This window comes from Capra hircus, chromosome 16, assembly GCF_001704415.2.
Source record: "Capra hircus breed San Clemente chromosome 16, ASM170441v1, whole genome shotgun sequence".
In the NCBI taxonomy this organism is placed as follows: Eukaryota; Metazoa; Chordata; class Mammalia; order Artiodactyla; family Bovidae; genus Capra; species Capra hircus.
The window spans coordinates 22,125,996-22,146,764 of record NC_030823.1 but is presented as its reverse complement, the minus strand read 5'-3'; the positions used below and the strand labels follow the sequence as shown (position 1 = coordinate 22,146,764).

The 20,769-nt window shown below is 38.8% G+C and overlaps 1 protein-coding gene and 2 non-coding genes across 3 annotated transcripts in view; 2 read left to right on the top strand and 1 right to left on the bottom strand.

Annotated features, from left to right (window-relative positions):
- The window catches only part of IARS2 (isoleucyl-tRNA synthetase 2, mitochondrial), a 49,234-nt gene that overhangs the window by 14,122 nt on the left and 14,343 nt on the right, over nucleotides 1-20,769 (bottom strand). The window contains exons 10-14 of the mRNA XM_018060168.1: nucleotides 19,969-20,059; nucleotides 18,379-18,530; nucleotides 15,867-16,027; nucleotides 5,484-5,586; nucleotides 4,753-4,846 (exon numbers count right to left, since the gene is read on the bottom strand). Of these exons, the coding sequence (XP_017915657.1) occupies nucleotides 4,753-4,846; nucleotides 5,484-5,586; nucleotides 15,867-16,027; nucleotides 18,379-18,530; nucleotides 19,969-20,059 (601 nt within the window). The remainder of the gene's footprint in view (nucleotides 1-4,752; nucleotides 4,847-5,483; nucleotides 5,587-15,866; nucleotides 16,028-18,378; nucleotides 18,531-19,968; nucleotides 20,060-20,769) is intronic.
- MIR194 (microRNA 194) lies at nucleotides 13,381-13,477 on the top strand. The gene has a single exon (NR_129629.1). It is a non-coding gene; the product is annotated as a microRNA 194 (primary transcript).
- On the top strand, nucleotides 13,674-13,780 carry MIR215 (microRNA 215). Its single transcript, NR_129650.1, has one exon. It is a non-coding gene; the product is annotated as a microRNA 215 (primary transcript).

The following is a 20,769-nucleotide window of genomic DNA, read 5'->3' as shown; positions in this document are numbered from 1 at the left end:
TTAATTTCCTAGGCAGAAAGAAAGGCCCAAATAGCAGAACACATTTACCTGCTAGGAATCACACTCATGTCCTTTCAATAATGAGGCCCACTACCAGAAGGGTACCCCAAGTAGAACCTGACTACAATCCTGCTCAGTCCCTTCAACAATGGTGAGCGGCGCATGCAAGGCGTTTTTCCACATTCCTTTGCTCCAGAAAGGAAACCGCCTCATCCCTGTAACCTCCCGGGACCTGTCTGTAAGCTCTCAGTGAGGACACTTTACCTCTCACCTTTCACTTAGCATCCTTGAAGGCATCTGCTCACAGCTAAACGCACCATTTGTGTGCCAGCTACTACACCCTTCTGATCCCTGCCTAATCTCTCCTTCTCTATCCACCGAGTCAAAAGCTCACCCCAACCATGGGCAAGTAGAAACTAGTCAGTTGTCTGTGGAGAGAGGCGAGAAAGCTGTGAGAAGGTAATGGAGTACTGAAGAATAAGTACGGAAAAGCAGGGTGCCCGAGTTCTACTCTGACACTAACCTGTGTGACCACAATTCAATCTCATGTCCTCTTCTGAAAAATGAGATCGGGTCAGGCTATTTCAGAGACTTCCACGCTTGGTTCTACAAACTCAGTACCTTGGGGCTGCCAAGGAGGTCAAAGAGAATGAGCTGACTGGGAGGAAGAAGAAAATTCCCACCTTTATTTATCTTATGTATTGTGGTTCTATATAAAACTTCATGGAAGACACTGGGTTCAATGATTTCCAGTGGCTGTTTCAGGTTTAAAATGATACTATAGTAGGAGATGCACTAAGCGCAGGCAGCTGCGGCGGCGAGCCGGCACACTAAGCGCGGCCGAGAGGAGCTACCCCACGGCCAAGGTCACGGGCAGCGGCCTAGAGTGCCAGGCTGCGACGGCGCAGGAAAAGCCGAGAGGAGACACCCCGCGTGCGAGGTCAAGGCCGGCGGCCGAGATGAGCTACCCCACGTCCGAGGTCAGTGGCGGCCAGGAGGAGACACCCCGAGTCCGAGGTCAGGGCGGCGGCCAGGAGGAGCTACCCCGCGTCTGAGGTAGAGGCGGCTGGGAGAAGCCACCTCGCGCCCGAGGCCAGGGGCGGTGACCCTGCGGAGCCACCCCGAGCCCGAGCCCAGGGCCGGCAGCTGGGAGAGCCTCCCACACCCGAGGCCAGGGCTGGTGGCCGGGAGGAGCAACCCGAGGAGCGGTGGCTGCACAGGCACAGGAGGGCCTAGAGGAGCTATCCCACGCTAAAGGTCAGGAATGGCGGCGGTAAGGAGACACCCCTCCTCCAAGGTAAGGAGCAGCAGCTGTGCTTTGCTGGAGCAGCCATGAAGAGATACCCCACGCCAAGGTAAGAGAAACCCAAGTAAGATGGTAGGTGTTGCAAGAGGGCATCAGAGGGCAGACACACTGAAACCATACTCACAGTAACTAGTCAATCTAATCACACTAGGACCACAGCCTTGTCTAACTCAATGAAACCAAGCCATGCCTGTGGGGCAACCCAAGACGGATGGGTCATGGTGGAAAGGCCTGACAGAACGTGGTCCACTGGAGAAGGGAATGGCAAGCCACTTCAGTATTCTTGCCTTGAGAACCCCATGAACAGTGTGAAAAGGCAAAATGATAGGATACCAAAAGAGGAACTCCCCAGGTCATTAGGTGCCCAGTATGCTACTGGAGATCAGTGGAGAAATGACTCCAGAAAGAATGAAGGGATGGAGCCAAAGCAAAAACAATACCCAGCTGTGGATGTGACTGGTGATAAAAGCAAGATCCGATGCTGTAAAGAGCAATATTGCATAGGAACCTGGAATGTCAGGTCCATGAATCAAGGCAAATTGGAAGTGGTCAAACAAGAGATGGCAAGGGTGAACGTCAACATTCTAGAAATCAGCGAACTAAAATGGACTGGAATCGGGGAATTTAACTCAGATGACCATTACATCTACTACTGCGGGCAGGAATCCCTGAGAAGAAATGGAGTAGCCATCATGGTCAACAAAAGAGTCCGAAATGCAGTACTTGGATGCAATCTCTAGAACGACAGAATGACCTCTGTTCATCTCAAGGCAAACCATTCAATATCACAGTTATACAAGTCTATGCCCCAACCAGTAACGCTGAAGAAACTGAAGTTGAATGGTTTTATGAAGACCTACAAGACCTTTTAGAACTAACACCCAAAAAAAGATGTGCTTTTCATTACAGGGGACTGGAATGCAAAAGTAGGAAGTCAGGAAACACGTGGAGTAACAGGCAAATTTGGCCTTGGAATGTGGAATGAAGCAGGGCAAAGACTAACAGAGTTTTGCCAAGAAAATGCACTGGTCATAGCAAACACCCTCTTCCAACAACACAAAAGAAGACTGTAATGGACATCACCAGATGGTCAACACCGAAATCAGATTGATTATATTCTTTGCAGCCAAAGATGGAGAAGCTCTATACAGTCAACAAAAACAAGACCAGGAGCTGGCTGTAGCTCAGATCATGAACTCCTTATTACCAAATTCAGACTCAAATTGAAGAAAGTAGGGAAAACCGCTAGACCATTCAGGTATGACCTAAATCAAATCCCTTATGATTATACAGTGGAAGTGAGAAATAGATTTAAGGGCCTAGATCTGATAGATAGAGTGCCTCCTGATAGATCTGATGAGCCTCCTGGAATGAGGTTCATGATATTGTACAGGAGATAGGGATCAAGACCATCCCCATAGAAAAGAAATGCAAAAAAGCAAAATGGCTGTCAGGGGAGGCCTTACAAATAGCTGTGAAAAGAAGAGAAGCGAAAAGCAAAGGAGAAAAGGAAAGATAAAAGCATCTGAATGCAGAGTTCCAAAGAATAGCAAGAAGAGATAAGAAAGCCTTCTTCAGCGATCAATGAATGCAAAGAAATAGAGGAAAACAACATAATGGGAAAGACTCGAGATCTCTTCAAAAATATTAGAGATACCAAGGGATCATTTCATGCAAAAATGGGCTCAATAAAGGACAGAAATGGTACAGACCTAACAGAAGCAGAAGATATTAAGAAGAGGCGGCAAGAATACACAGAAGAACTGTACAAAAAAGATCTTCACGACCCAGATCATCATGATGATGTGATCACTAATCTAGAACCAGATATCTTGGAATGTGAAGTCAAGTGGGCCTTAGAAACCATCACTACGAACAAAGCTAGTGGAGGTGATGGAATTCCAATTGAGCTGTTTCAAACCCTGAAAGATGATGCTGTGAAAGTGCTCCACTCAATATGCCAGCAAATTTGGAAAACTCAGCAGTGGCCACAGGACTGGAAAAGGTCAGTTTTCATTCCAATTACAAAGAAAGGCAATGCAAAAGAATGCTCAAACTACCGCATAACTGTACTCATCTCACATGCTAGTAAAGTAATGCTCAAAATTCTCCAAGCCAGGCTTCAGCAATACGTGAACTGTGAACTCCCTGACGTTCAAGCTGGTTTTAGAAAATGCAGAGGAACCATAGATCAAATTGCCAACATCTGCTGGATCATGGAAAAAGCAAGAAAATTCCAGAAAAACATCTATTTCTGCTTTATTGACTATGCCAAAGCCTTTGACTGTGTGGATCACAATAAACTGTGGAAAATTCTGAAAGAGATGGGAATACCAGACCACCTGACCTGCCTCTTGAGAAATCTGTATGCAGGTCAGGAAGCAACAGTTAGAACTGGACATGGAACAACAGACTGGTTCCAAATAGGAAAAGGAGTACGTCAAGGCTGTATATTGTCACCCTGCTTACTTAACTTATATGCAGAGTACATCATGAGAAACGCTGGGCTGGAAGAAGCACAAGCTGGAATCAAGATTGCCAGCAGAAACATCAATAACCTCAGATATGCAGATGATACCACCCTTATGGCAGAAAGTGAAGAGGAGCTAAAAAGCCTCTTGATGAAAGTGAAAGAGGAGAGCGAAAAAGTTGGCTTAAAGCTCAACATTCAGAAAATGAAGATCATGGCATCCGGTCCCATCACTGCATGGGAAATAGACGGGGAAACAGTGAAAACAGTGTCAGACTTAATTTTGGGGGGCTCCAAAATCACTGCAGATGGTGACTGCAGCCATGAAATTAAAAGACACTTACTCCTTGGAAGAAAAGTTATGACCAACCTAGATAGTATATTCAAAAGCAGAGACATTACTTTGCCGACTAAGGTCCGTCTAGTCAAGGCTATGGTTTTTCCTGTGGTCATGTATGGATGTGAGAGTTGGACTGTGAAGAAGGCTGAGCGCCAAAGAATTGATGCTTTTGAACTGTGATGTTGGAGAAGACTTTTGAGGGTCCCTTGGAGATCCAACCAGTCCATTCTGAAGGAGATCAACCCTGGGATTTCTTTGGAAGGAATGATGCTAAAGCTGAAGCTCCAGTACTTTGGCCACCTCATGCGAAGAGCTGACTCATTGGAAAAGACTCTGATGCTGGGAGGGATTGGGGGCAGGAGGTGAAGGGGACGACAGAGGTAGAGATGGCGAGTGGCATCACTGACTCGATGGACATGAGTCTGAGTGAACTCCGGGAGATGGTGATGGACAGGGAGGCCTGGTGTGCTGCGATTCATGGGATCGCAGAGTCGGACATGACTGAGCGACTGTACTAAGGAGATATACTTCCAAAAAAAGCAAAAACAAAAAAAAAGTTCTTGATTAGAGATTTCTTCTGATAGCATTAATTTTCAGAACTGCCTGACAGGCAATAGACCTCTTGTTTTAGATTACCTGGAAGAACATTAGACCATGAAGTTCCACTATCAAACCAGATGTCCAAAATATCCTGACCTGGCACGTACTCCAAAGCATCAGGACCACCAACCTAATAAGATAACGTAAAAACATTTTAATTACACATAGATCATGATACTTACAATTAATATCCAAAAAAAAGTCTTAAGAAAATGAAATACAACCATTAAATTCACATTTTACACTGACATTTCTTAAGTATTCTGCCATTAGGGACAACTACTTCACTACTTCATCTACATGTACAAGTGACTGTGGCCACCTACGCGTGTATTAATACCCATGTATTAATGTAAATGTAAACTGTGTTCATTTTCTTGCAATTACATTCCAGTTTGGATTTCTCCGTGTGCGATGCCATCAGGCAACTTGGACTCATGTCCTATGAAGTCCCTGATGCACCAGTGTTAGGCACTGTTCTCCCACAGTCACACGTGTCTCCACTCAGCCAGCAGAGCAGCTGCAGTCAATCCTGGCCCTCAGGGAGACAGCAAACCCCCTCAGCCTCTGCTCCTCCACAAACACCCAGCTTCTCTCGTGAATTCAAAATGTCTACTCTCAAACTGCTCTGGCTCCTAGTTTATGATGACTAAACTCATGAACTGGACATGTTAGTATCACTACTTTTTAACTCCCAGAAACCTCCCGTGTTGTCATTAAATCATGCGATACACACAAAGGCTGTTTAAGCACAAATGAAAAGGCACCTGAGATAAGACTTCTTTTGGAAGAAGTTGCTCCGGGGGAAGAGTCCACCAGATATCACTGCCATGTTCTTCCACTAGTTTAATAATATGCTCGACGGTTTGGCTATTTTCAGGGGGACAAAGCAAAACCGTTCACTTAATTACTGTGGTTAATACCAAACATTTAAAAAATTAAAAAGGAGTGATTTTTTTTCCTATCTGCAGGGTATTTTTCCCAATATGTAGGACATTTTTTCCTATCTTTCCCCCAAACTTTAGTGATATTATCTTCAATTATTTGATTACTTCATTCCTACTGTCATCTTAAATTCAATATAAATGAAATCACGTTGACATTGATCATAAGTAGCCCTTAAAAGAAAAAGGAAAAAAAAAGTTTGTTTGTTTTTAAATAGGGATATCTCCTGATCCCTCTTTTTTGGTTACTAATTGCCCTGTTTCTATTTTCTATCCAAGTATCTGTATTGAAAACCTCCTAATTATCTACCTCCTCCAATTTCTGCTCAAATTAAGCCAGTACATTCTGTCAGTTCCACCTTAAAATGGTACTCAAATTTGTTCTTTGTTCAGATACTATATTAGTCCAACCTCTCTGCCTCCTACCAGACTGGTGCAATGGTCTGACTTTTCCCCTATTCTCATTCCTTTACATGACACATCTAATTTAATTTACAGGATACATCTCTGCATTCCTAAAATTGCTTTTATCACACCAACCCTGTCTCAGAAACTTCCAGTGCCCCCTCACTGCTTATAGGACGGAATCCAAATTCATCTGCGTAAGAGGCCATGCTGTACCAGCGCATGGGTTTTGGTAAGATATCCAGGCTTATCTCCCAACTGCTACTTTTTATATACATGACACACACAAGTAATAAAACTTCTCTAAGTTTTGACTGTCCCTTCTGTTAAGACTAATAGTACAATTTTTATTCAAAAACGTTTACTGAGTACTGCAACATCTTGGTCACTGTTCGAGGCACAAGAGTTACAGCAATTATTAACAAGGTGGATAAGATTCCCATCTAGTGGAACCTGCATTTTAGTGACCCTGGATACTTTTGTCAGGACGACTGCAAACTAGAAGAGATGGTCCAGTAAAACTTAGTGCGTGCCTAATACACAAAGCCAATAAATGCGCATCGAATGCATATGGAGACTGATCATATCTTTGGGAAGATAAAGATACACAGTTATAAATCATCTGAAAATTAAACTCAGGGAAAATTTTACACTAAATTTTCTCACAGCAATAATATACTTTTAATTTATTATCACAGCTTTATGGACATTACAACTTCCCCAGCTGCTTTCCACCAAGTCAGAATATAGTCGTCAAGAAAACGGAGCATGTGTGGGGAAAATGGAACCCTCCTTCCTGTTGGTAGGAATGTAAACTGGTGAAGCCACTATGGAAACAGTGCGAAGAGTCCTCAGAAAACTAAAAACAGAGCTGCCATATAATCCTGCAATCCCACTCCTGGGTACACAGCCAGAGAAAAGATGCAGGTACCCTTATGTTCACAGAGCAATATTTACAGCAGCCAAGACATGAAAGCAACCGAAATATCCATCAACAGAAGAACAGAGAGAGAAAATGCGGTGTGTGTATACACACACACACACACACACACACGGAATGTTACTCAGCCATTAAAAACAACAAAATAATGCCATTTTGCTTCAACATGGATGAACCTAGAAGTTATCATAGTAAGTGAAGTAAGTCAGACAGAGAAAGACAGATACTATATGGTTCTACTAATACAAGGAATCTAAAATATGACACAAATGAAGTTATCCGTGAAACAGAAAGAGACTCACAGACACAGAGAATAGACCTGCGGTTGCCAAAGAGGGGAGTGTGGCTAGACTGGGAGCTTGGGCTTAGTAGACGCAAACTATTATACAGAGAAATGGTGAATAACAAGGGCCTACTGTATAGCACAGGGAACCATATTCAGTGTCCTGTGAAAAACTATGTAAAAGAATATGAAATAGGATGTGTGTGTACACATATACATACACACACACAACTGAGTCACTTTGCTATATAGTAGAAATTAACACAACATTGTCCATCAACTATACTTTAATAAAATAAAATTTTAAAAAAAGAACATGGACCCCAGAGCCAGAGAACTTTAATTCCTGACCCTATCACTTACTAGCTATGTGACTCTGGGCAAAGCACTCGATATTCTGTACCTTAGTTTGCAAAAATGCAAATAATAAAGTATCATCAAGAGAGCTACTATGGATATTAATTGAGTTTATATGCAAAATGCCTAGAACAGTGTCTAGCACATATTAATGGGCATTATGTAAGCACTATCTATTATTTAAACTGATTCTTTGAAGTCAGGAAACTTTAGACAGTTAATTTTGTTAACCAATTATCAAAACACTTATCACACACATAGATATTAATATTTAAAGGTTAAAGTATGTATACTAAAGCCAACTTCTGAATTATCCTCCCTTCTACCACACTCCATTAACACAAGTAACAAAGAATGCAGGTCCACAAGAGTTGGCAGAAATGGAAGGAGTAGACAGAAAAAACCTCTACGCTCTTGACCTGGATCTACTTGTTATTAACCATGACCATGTATTATGAATCACTAAATCTCTCTAGGTCTGATAATTCAGATAAAATGAAGTGTTTCTGAAAAATTTCTATGGGAGGCAAAAACCAAATGGGTGTTATAAGTTAAATATGCTCTACAAATTGAAAACCAAAATAGTTAAGTTGGTTATACGTCAAAGAATAGACTGAAAAAGTATGATGCTACATTTATTTTGAAGAAATTATAAATCATAAGAATGTGTAAATGGGCACAAGTCCATATTACTAATACAGTCACACACTTCCTATGGACTTTAACAGTAAAGATAAACTTTTTGTGCCATGAGACCATAAAAACTTTGCGCAATAACTACCTAGTTATATGACAATATTTAGTTACATATTACTGTTTTATATCGTTTACACAGAACACTGTATCAGTTAAGAAAATTGAATATACTATAATAGAAAATCTGAATAAACCTAATGCTATTACTCTTACAACAAAAAAGAGATACTATCAAAGGATTCTACAGGTAAGAATACTGGAGTGGGTTCCCATGATGTTAGGATTTTATTACTCAAAATAGTTTTTGTGTGTATACAAGTTTTATATATATGTGTGTGTGTGTATACCTTTATTAATAAAAGGACTTTATAAGACCTCTCTAATTGGATTCATTAAAAAATGGCTAAAGTGACAGATAAACTGTTTTGCGCCTTGGGGTTCCTTAAATCCTGGGCCTTATAAGCAAGTAACACAATTAAAAGCAAGGCCTTGAAACTGTGTCTCCCAAATCATGGCTCAATTCTGCTTTACTTCTCCTTTCAGCCTTTCTGGGCTTCCCTAGTGGCTCAAAGGGTAAAGAATCTCCCTGCAATGAGGGAAACCTAGATTCAGTCCCTGGGTTGGGAAGATCCCCTAGAGAAGGGAACAGCTTACCCAATCGAGTATTCTGGCCTGGAGAATTCCATGGACAGAGGAGCCTGGTGGGCTACAGTCCATGGGGTCGCAAAGAGTCGGACACAACTGAGTGACTTTCACTTTCAGCCTTTTAAACTCTTTTATGAAGACAAACACTGCATCTCTGAACTCAGACTCCCCTGCTCTGGGGTTTGCTGAGCAAAGGCAAAAAGACCCTCAGTACCCATGCAGGATGAAGGCGTGAACCAGACATAGTCAGGAGCAGGAAGTCTCCAGAGACAAGTGCGCCGACAGAGCAAGCACCAAGCCCAAAGACCAGAGTCTACCTGCAACTTGCTAGATACTGACAGGAATACGCCATGCTATTCTTCCGAGCTTCAGTTTCTATGAATATTGGGAAATGCTGGGAGAAAGAAAACTATCTATTTTTTGTTTTCTTTTGAACTTTTTATTTTGTATTGGGGTACAGCCGATTAACAATGCTGTGATAGTTTCAGGTAAACGGAGAAGGAACTCAGCCACACATATGCATGTATCCATTCTCCCCCAAACTCCCCTCCCGGCCAGGCTGCCACATTACCTTGAGCAGAGTTCCATGTGCTACACGGCAGGTCCGTGTTGGTTACCCATTTAAAATACAGCAGTGTGTACATGTCCATCTCAGACTCCCTAACTACCCCTTCTGCTGGCGACCATAAGCTCATTTTCTGTGAGTCTCTTTCTGTTTTGCAAGTTCATCTGTATCATTTCTTTTCAGTTTCCGCATATAAGGGATGCCATGGGATATTTCTCCTTCTCTGTCTGACTTACTTCACTCAGGATAATTTCTAGGTCCATCCATGTTGCTACAAAAGGCACTATTTCATTCTTTCTAAACGGCTGAATAATATTCCACTGCATGTATGCACCACATCTCCTGTATCCATTCCTCAGTCAGTGGACACAGGCTGCTTCCACATCTTGGCTAGAAAATTTTTATTCTTAAAAAAGAAAAAAGTCCTAATATTTTAGTCTCCTTACAACTGTAGATGATACTTACATATCTATTTCAGAATGCCTAATCCAACTATAATATAAATTGTTTTTTATATTGCTAAATCACAGATAAATTCAGTGAAGTTTCAGAATTATATTTTAATTATTACTTAACTATATTCAAGTATTTTAGAGAGTCTGTAATGAAAAATACCCAACAGCAAAGAAAGATTTCAATTTTGCAACTGACATGTTACTAACTATTATTATAGAATCCCATCAAGGTTAGTTAACCACTTCTAGCCTAACCAAAGTTGAAATTTTAATTGCTACATTTGCTGATAAAGATATAGGTAGTTTACTTACATATACAAAATAACGGTCGAATGTAAGAAGTTTAGTATTGTATTATGTAAACCTTATTTGCAAATATACTTTTTAAATTATGAAAGTCCTTTATTTCAGTGATGAGCAAAGTTTTGTTTTGTTTTTCTTTTAGTTTACCTAATAATACTAAAATCGGCATAACCGCACAATGTTATCTACACCAATGAAAATAATCCTGTAGTAGCTTTAAAAAACCTAATTTCAAAAAGGCTGTCATAAATCAAATACATACTACTAAGAAAATGACTTGTGTTCTTCCCAATATACACAGATGAACAAAAAAAAATGTTTTTTCCAGTGTACTGAAAACAAATGCAAAGCATTTTAAAGAGGGGAGAGAAGCTCTGCCATATTAATAGACCAAGTCTTACTAATATTTAGAGCAAGACTCGGAGAAGGCGATGGCAGCCCACTCCAGTACTCTTGCCTGGAAAATCCCACGGATGGAGGAGCCTGATAGGCTGCAGTCCATGGGGTCGCTAAGAGTCGGTCACGACTGAGCAACTTCACTTTCACTTTTCACTTTCATGCATTGGAGAAGGAAATGGCAACCCACTCCAGTGTTCTTGCCTGGAGAATCTCAGGGACGGGGGAGCCTGGCGGGCTGCCGTCTATGGGGTCGCACAGAGTCGGACACGACTGAAGCGACTTAGCAGCAGCAGCAGCAGCAGCAGAGCAAGACTTGCTTCCTTCCTTTTTATCATGAAATATAAAAATATGATGTACTAAATGTACCTTAACAGGCATTTTCTTCTGCAACTTAGCTCTATTTTGAGATCTTAGACAACTATATTACATATGTTTTTAAAGAAAAATAAAGACAACTCTGAATTAGAATATAAAAGCTGAACAAAATTTATAACAAATAAGAAAGCAGATTTCAAAGATAAAAACATTCTCATAACACAAACAAATCAAAATTTAAGTGCATAGAACTGGTATAAAAAAGTGAGAACTTTCTCCTGACCTATATACTCTGGTGGTCTGAATGTCTCAAAAAGTTGTGGCAGTTTTAAAAATAAAATTTGCAATAAAAATAAACAAGCACATACAACTTTCACACTTGAGATGACTACAGTGGACTGCAAAATAAGCATAAATTTAATATTCAAACAAAATCTGAAAAGATAATTTGGGTAAGAAATACAAGTAAATGCTGCATAAGTGCTCAGAAAGTACTCATTATAGCACTGTAATAAAAACTCAGAAACAGCCAAATGTTGGGATGGGCTACATTTATTTGATTTTCATACAGAGGGAGTCAGGCAACCATTAAGAGCTAAGCTACTTAGGGTGCTTGGATTAAAGTCTGTGACAGATGATTCTCATTTTTAACTCCCCCTGCTGATAAACTCAGATTTTAATATTTAGGGGCTCCCTAAGGAATGTAAGGAGGATAAAATTCTAATTTGAAAACTGAAATTAAATGAGGATAATTTCATGAGGAATTTGGGGTAACCCTACAAATATGAGAATATAATATGATGTTCTAGACTTTTTTTCCTGTAGCTATTTTATTAAACAATCTATCGAAACTGTAAAATAAAAAAAAAAGGAGAGAGCTACCATTTTTAATGGCTACCTATTAATTCTTCCAAAACTGACTTTATTTCTTCTTTTTCATATCATGTTTCTTCATAAACAATTTTATTAGACATCCCTACATTTATCTACCTATATATATATATAACACAAGAGATGTTAGTGTACAAGAGATGTTAGTCCTTTTGCTTCCTTAGGATAAATACTTAGAAGTGTAACTTTTTTTTACAAAATCGAGATTGTGCTTTGAAGTTTTAAAACAATTTCTAGTGATATTATTCTTCTGGAAAATAGAACATAAGAAGTAGTCAAAATTTGTCTTTTGAAATGTAAGAAATCCCCCCTTTGTTAATAAAATGTTATACTTAACACAAACACACAGTTAACTTATAACCTAAAGATCAGTATAAATTACTGTTAATAAAAGTGGGTGAAACCACTTATCACTACATAATCTCTATGCTTCCATCTTAATGCTGCATTTCATAAAGCAATAAGTCCATCATAAAACTTTGCACTTTACGCAATGGCCTTATCTAAATACACATATTATGTGTCCTTCCTGGGTTTCAATCTGTGAAAATGTACTAGGTAGAACCAGCCACTGTAACATCAACCAATCATTCTGAATTTCGATATCAACTGGGCTGAAGTTTATTTAGCGTGTTACTAGAAACCAAACAGCATTAAGATTATAAGGTAATGAAGAAACTGTTGCTGTCATTTCAGTTCCCTGCGTTTTGTCTTTATAAAAGCAAAAATGCTAAGGACTATAATAGTTTTTTCTTCTGGAAGTCACTGGAATTAAGAATGAGGTAAGAGGCTAAATGTTTCATATTTATCTACTACATTTAATTCTAGAAATTGGGGGTAGTGTCTGTTTTTAATTTAATCCTATATTTTGAAGATGACAGGAAACAATTTTGGAGAAATTTTTATTTGATGAATACTATCGAACTTTTTCACAAATAAGTCATTATTAACATGAGCAAAATTTGAGGTAGCTAAATCTAACACTCAAATTTTAAATTCCTTGCATGTTTCTAATGAAATTTCTCATATTTCTGTAAATCAGGGGCTAAGTTTCCTAAATGCATGCTAACTATTGCATTAACACTTAAATGTTCTGAAATGAAGGAAATTCAATAACTTCTTTTCCTTCCTAGTTTCTATATTTTATCTTTATTATGCTAAAGAGTAACTGTCTTTACTAATTAGTAATAGATTTCCATCTAAATTATAAAGATGTTATATCACAGATTAAGATAAATGATCAATGATACTAAAGTCAAAAGTGGAATTATTTCTTGAGAAAATACAAATATGTATATAAAGTACAAATGAGAACATTAACTCAAAATAAAAATTAAACATCAAAGTTTCATATCTACCACTCTCTCAACTTCTGTAGAAAAGAATAAATCAAGATTTTCTTCTGTGAAACTACGAAAGAGATAATTTATACTTTCATCCTGCAAAGTGGAGGGAACCTCCTGATGTTCTTAATGGCATCATCGATTGTAACAGCAACTCCATGTGGACTGTGCGTCAATTTCCAGTGGAGATGCTGTTACTTTTGATGGCTGCCAACTCACTGCAATGTAAAGACATATTCAAGGAAGACGAAAAAAATCATGGTCACCTGATTCTCACTTGATTCAGGAAAAAAACACAGACATCCTTTCATGCAGTCTTTAAAAACTGGCAAATAATTAAGAATTAACATCCATTAAAAAAAAATCAACTGTTATGTCCCTTAAAGGACCAAAAATGGAAGAGGACTAGAGTTATTATTCAGAAATGGTGTACAGGAAAATGACCTATGAATTGACAGACAATGGGACTAAGTCTGTCTGTCATTTCTGTAGGCCAATATTCTGTATATCTCTGCGACTTCAAAATCAAAAATCAACTATGCCACGCAAACAACACAAAGGTCAATGCAGAGAAAAGAATCTGTTACTCACCGTGTAAACATATCGACTATAAATAAAACACAAATTATACCTAAAGAAAATCTGCTTGTTTTTTCTGACAAAGCTCACATTTATTTCACCTACGTCACTGATCAATTGGCCTATGTACCATTTTGTTGTAGTGATGAAATAATGGTCAAATAAACCAGCTTGCTCTACTTACTAATATGTACAATTGGCACACTTCAATCACTTCAAGGAAACTCCTTAAAAATCTCGCTCTCTAAATGCGGAAAAGAATGAGGAACAATCCCAGTGTTTTCGTAAACATTTCCTTGAAGGAAAACTCCCTGGCAAGGAATTTAAGCAATACTTGTGTAAATTTATCTCAACTTTAATTCTCAGTAGGGGAAATAAGATACTAGTTTTTATGTGATCAAGCTCTAAATTTTAAAAATATAAGCAACAATATTTAGGTCAAAGAGTCTTAGCTCCGAATTGTAATAATATTGCAATAACCTTACAATCACTTCCTGATCTCTAACTCCTAGCTTCTTTTTCTAAAACACACTCTTGCTCCTCACTCCTACTTAAAAGTTTGAACTCCTCAGCCTGGTCTTCAAGACTCACTTCAGTTTTCCCCAGCCAAGCTTTCTTAGGTGGCCATCTTTCTGTTTCCCCGCAGCCCCATTACAGCTCCTGTACATGCCATGTTTTCGGCACTCTGGGTCCTCAGCTTCTAATACCACTACTTGTTAAGTACTTTCCCCCACTTCCTGCCCAATGCTCAAGGCCTTTCTCAAATGCCATATCCTCTACAAAGGAAGCAAACAAACTATTTTGGGTTCAAACCAAATCCTTTAGTTCTCTCTGAGCCATGTTGCCAGAAGGTGTCAGATTATCCGTGAAGTAGTGATACAAGAATGTTTCAAAGTGAAAAGGAACCTTCACACCAAGGATACTCAGAGCTACCTAACATGCAGTGAAAGGTCATTTAAAACAAAACACTGGGATCGACAATTAAAAACTAAAATATATATATTCATAAAAATACCACATACAGCATACTAATAACGCAGACAATGAAAAAAGCACACCCTTTTTACAAAACTGATGTTGACGCCCAGGGCAGGGCACATTCCCTCCTGCTGTCTCCTGAATTCTCCACTACTTGCTGCCTCCATGCCCTCAAAATCCTCACTGGATCCTCAACTGATGAAATGTGAAAATATTTCCCAAAATGTAGTCAAACTCTGTGTTCACATTACCGAATGACTTAGTAAAAAAAATCTGAAACAAAATTACTCCCCCAAAAATGAAAATTCAGGATATACTCCCCAAAGAAATGATTAATATTCCCCTTTCCACATCTCTTAATAACAGTAACAATCCTGAAAGCCACCCTAATTTACCAGAAGATAAACTAGCTAGATTATTACCACAATAAGAGCAGGGACCATGTCAGTCTTGTTTATTGCCTCAATAAAGGGTCTAGTGTACGATTAGCAAAAAAAAAAAAAAAAAAACAACTTCTTTTTATCGTACAAGCTTTTCTACTCCGAACTGTTTGCTAGGTTCATGTATTATCTTTCCAAATTAAAAAAAAAATTAAGGAAAAAAAAGAAATAACTAGTGTAGTCAACTATATTATATTTTCTTAGATTTTAAGTTATCTGTACAATTACCTAACACCATTTCTACTGAGAGAGAAAGCAGACTCAGGATGAATCAAAGTTACACACCGGGCCACTCAATCTGCTCACTTTGGCTTCCTGACACCTTACTCCAACACAGTGCTAGGCACACCATCAGTAACAATGAATTCTAAAGAAAAAAAGTCAATGACTTTACTTCTGAGTTATCAATACTGAAAATAATCCAGTGTTTGTTCAAACTTCACCCATCTGAAAGGATCTTTTTGAAATTTATATTTTACTTCCCTAAAAGATAGTTATTTTAGACTATTTTATTTAACATATATCAAGAGTTTTCCATAGTCCACTATTTTTCCATTTTTGAAGAAAATACAACTCACTTTAAAATGCTGAAAAATTTTGAAAGAGTTCTACCTGTTGATCAAGACTTCATCTTTTGTCTTATGGTGAAACACAGGAATTGGAACACCCCAAGCTCTTTGCCTTGATATGCACCAGTATGGCCGCCTATCCATCATTTCAACCATGGCATTCAATGCTGATCCAGGAATAAATTTCACTTTTTTCAACAATTCCTGCAATTGATTCACAAATCAAGTTAGTGAGAGAAAGCAGAACAAATTTTCTACAACTCCCATTCTTTATCCTGATACAGTTCCTTATTTTGGAAGTTTATAGGCATTTACTTGCCCCCTCTCCCTGCCAAAGAGAAACTAATCTAAAAAAACCACAGATTTCAAAGCAAACAAGGCGATATTAAAACAGGGCCACAAAGGATCTAATAAATAAGATCTAGAGCAGACTTCACCTTTGAAGTAAGTGACAAGCGATTTTATACTAGTTTCCAAACACTCCTAGATCAAAATTGGTAATAACAGGTTTAATAGAAGTACTACACATTATTAAACTTCAGTTAAACTCAATTCAAACTTGATTTCCAGGTTTCTTTTTTAAATGTTTAAGAAATAAGCTCCTATCTTAGGTTGACAAACAAGGATATTGAAATACGACCTAATTTTATGTAGTATGGTTTACAACATAGAAAACACTTTCTCAAAATAAGTTGCTTATTTACTTACTGTCTCAAGAACTCTCCTTCCCTCTACCTTCCTCCAAAAAAGCTGTACATTACTGGCATTTGATTTCATTTATCAGTTACCAAGAAAAGAACTGTATAGCAAAATGTTAAAAATATCCATAAGTGAAAACATGATAAACTTCATTTCAAAAAGTCTCAACAAAGAAGTCTTTCTATTCATTAAAAAAAAAAAAATTATATTTTCAGAGCCTGATTAAACAAAACAGCTTCCTTGCTTATCTGACCAGAAATCCCCTCCCCAAAGCCTTTGTAGCACCACCTACAGGTAGAATGGCAATATTTGCAATTTATTTTGATTAAAATTTGAAGAAATGTGGATACTGACTGGATATTTGATTTAGTTCCGACTCGAAGGACTTCGTACGATCTTTTCTGGGCTTCCCTGGTGGCTCAGAGGTTAAAGCATCTGCCTGCAATGTGGGAGACCTGGGTTCGATCCCTGGGTCGGGAAGATCCCCTGGAGAAGGAAATGGCAACCCACTCCAGTATTCTTGCCTAGAGAATCCCATGGGCAGAGGAGCCTGGTGGGCTACAGTTCACGGGGTCACAAAGAGTCGGACACGACTGAGAGACTTCACTTTCACTTTCAAGGAATAACTATTATTTTTTAAGGTGACAATAATAACATGAAAATTATATTTTGATTTTAAATGTCAGATATACATGATGAAATATTTATGGAAAACATAATCCCTAAATGTTGCTTTAAAATAATCCAATGGGTAGGAAGTGGACAATGAGTAGGGATGTAGGTAAAAATAAAATTGGCCAAAAGTTGATTATTGTTGAAGTTGGGTGATGGAAACATGGCAGTATATTATTTTCTCTATTTCTGCAAAGAGTAACTAAAATTTTTCCATAAAGAAGTTAAGAAAACAAACTTTTAGCATATTGCATCAGTATCAGACTCAGATGTTCTGCAACAAAAATCTGTGCAGAGCTGAAAGTCACAAACTACATTTACAGGTAAGAAAAACAGGCTTTATAGAGAAACGTAAAAAAATAGAACAAAACAAAGAAACAGTCCATAGCACAGCTCCCCAGTCTACATGAATGTAGAAAGTATAAACTGCCTCCGAGCTTTGGCAAGGGCCCCAAATTGCTAGGCCAACAAATGAACCAACTAATAATAGTAATGCTATATGCAAGCTGTAAAGCAAAATATCTGTATACTCAGCATGGTCAACAAATATGTATTTGAAAAACAAAAGCAAAATATGTTATTTGAGCTCTTTCATTTAATAGAATCAAGTTATTCATGAGATACACACACACACACAGATACATCTATGTATTGAAGAAAGACCTCAAATATACATTAATATTTAAAATGCCAGCTATAAAGTATTTGTTAGCTCAAAGAAATAGCTTTTCAAATGAATTTTGATTTCAATTTTAAGGAAGCAAAGGGTTTTAAAAGAATTTTGGTGAATGCCTATTACGTTCCAGACACTATTGTGGGAACTCTTATTCACTTATCTCATGAGGTAGGCGTTATTATCACCTTTATACAGATGAGAAAAGTGAGGTTCTGAGAGCTTAAACAATTTGCTGAACTCAAGTCCTAATTCTATGCTACTTTCACTACATGGGCAGGAAATTAGAGCAAACTAATTAACCTCTTTAAGCATGAGTTTCCACATATGTGTCATGAAGGAATGGAGAAATCCAAGGTCCTTCCAGATCTAAAATTCTACAATTTTATGAAACCAATTAATAATAGCCTTAATTCCATCTACCCTCAAAACCCTACCCTAACCTCACAGATAAACCTTTCATCCTGAGGGAATGATAAACCCAACCCTTATAGCAGGATGCCCTTTATACCTTGGCTGTAGTCTTAATATCCGTGATATTTACAAACCACTGCTTGCTGGCACGAATAACTACTGGTTTCTTAGTTCTCCAGTCATAGGGATAACTGTGCACCAATTTTTCTTCTTTCAACAAATTCTTTGCAGCCTGAAGCATCATTATAACTTAAAAAACAAAAAACAATTTACATTAGACACAATGAAAAAGAACTATGAAAACCCTAATGACTCTAAACCTCCAGGGAGTACGAAATCTGAGCCAACAGGTGACAGTAACAGTCGCTGTCTACCAGGGAGCAAAGGCATAAGCTGGGAATCTCCAGACAAAAAAAGCAGAAACTGTAAAACCTTCATCAGACACCAAAGTATGCCATTCCCACGGGTTCTTCTCAAAGACGACAGAACACACCTAGAACTCTACGTCTCAAATGCAGAGTCACAGTCTCTCATACTATGAATCTTAAAATGGTCTCCAGGTAATCCAAAGAAACCAGGTTTACTGGCTTGAATTTTGTCCCCTAAATCCTTGCCCCTACGACCTGTGACTGTGACCTTGTTTGGAAACAGGGCCTTTGTAGATGCAGTCTGCAACTAAGATGGGGTCACACTGGACCTCCCTGATAGCTCAGTGGGTAAAGAATCTGCCTGTGATGCAGGAGACACAGGAGATGTGAGTTCAATCCTCGGGTCAGGAAGATCCCCTGGAGAAGGAAATGGCAACCCACTCCAGCATTCTTGCCTGGAAAACCCCATGGACAGAAGAGCCTGGCGAGCTACAGTCCATGGGGTCACAAAGAGTCTGACACGGCTAAGTGACTAAACCACCCCCACTGGATTAGAGTGGGCCCTAATTCCAACGCCTGGTGTCCTTGAAAGAAGAAGAAAGAATACACAGAGAAGAGACACACGGAACAAAGGACAGGGGACAGTGGAGGCAGATTGGAGTGATACAGCTATAAACCAAGGAAAGCCCAGGATTACCGGAGCCAACAGAAGCTGGCAGAGGCAAAGAAGACTTTTTCACAGAGCTTTCAGAGGGAGCAGAGCCTGGCTGACACCTTGACTTCAGACTTCTAGCCTCCAGAACTGCGAGAATAAGTTTCTCTTGTTCTAGCCACCAAATTTATAGTAGTTTGTGACAAGAGCCTAGGAGAATTAATATACCAGATCCAATTGGCCTTAGCCGTGGTGTGGGCAAAGAAAGGTGTTCATAGTGTAGGTCAGTGATATAAGAGTTACAAGAGGAGTGAGAGTGTTTGATTCAGTCAACATCTAGCCCCAAGCTTGACTTCATCCTTCCACAAAACTAATACTTCTGATGACTATCTCTATTGTTCTAAAACAACACCACTCCCTGCTGACTGCCCTGATTTGATTAAACAAGTAGGACAATTCAAAGTGAAAGATGACAAAGTGCCAAACTCCATTTTAAAACATGGCAAAATAAAATATAATTTCAGCTTTTTGCTTCTGTTCAAAGTGCAAGATGAGAGAACTGTCAGCAAAGATTAATGCTGGCTGCTTCTCAGAAAATGCGTATTTACAATACCAACATAAAAAAAAAAAGAAAAAAAAATACAATATTAACATATACAGGACTCACCTGCATCTGTTCCCTCTTTAAGAACAGCTTTGTTTTGAAGTTCAGGACCCGCAGCATCTGTGAAAACTCCATCTTCATTCACCAAACAATCCTACAAAGAGTCGTTCTGAACAATTAAAATAAAGCATCAAGACTTTCTATCTTACGATAGTATCTGGCAAAACAATATATAATGTATAAAGCATCTCATTATAGTCTAGTCTTCCACTGTACTGAAAATTTAGGTACCACTTCTTCGTCAATCAGAATTTGTGAATTTAAACACTTAAATCACCAAAAAGGCAAACTGTATTACTAAAGCACATACCTTAAATTTAATAATAAAAAGTAACAAGATATACTAAAAACTTCTGTTAACTTACAGATCTGTGGCAGTGTATATACACTGTGATGACTTTGAAACTTGTCCTTAACTAAATGGAAAAACTTGCTAAGTAACTCATGTGTAAAATAAATTTTGAGAGGATGGTTTAGTCTGAAAAAAATGGCTCTTTTGAACTATCTAGTATCCCAGGTGGCTCAGTGGTAAAGCATCCACCTGCAAATGCAAGAGACACAGGAGATGCGGGTTTGATCCCGGGGTCAGGGAAGATCCCCTGGAGCAGGAAATGGCAACCCACTCCAGTATTCTTGCCTTCGAAATCCCATGGACCGAAGAGCCTGGGGTGCTACAGTCCCCAGGGTTGCAAAGAGTTGAACATGACTGAGCGACTTAAGCACGCATGCACATAAGCAAAACCCACTTGCCATTTTTCAGGGCTTGAAAGTAATCTGTCTACGTGACTTAATACTTGGGAAAAA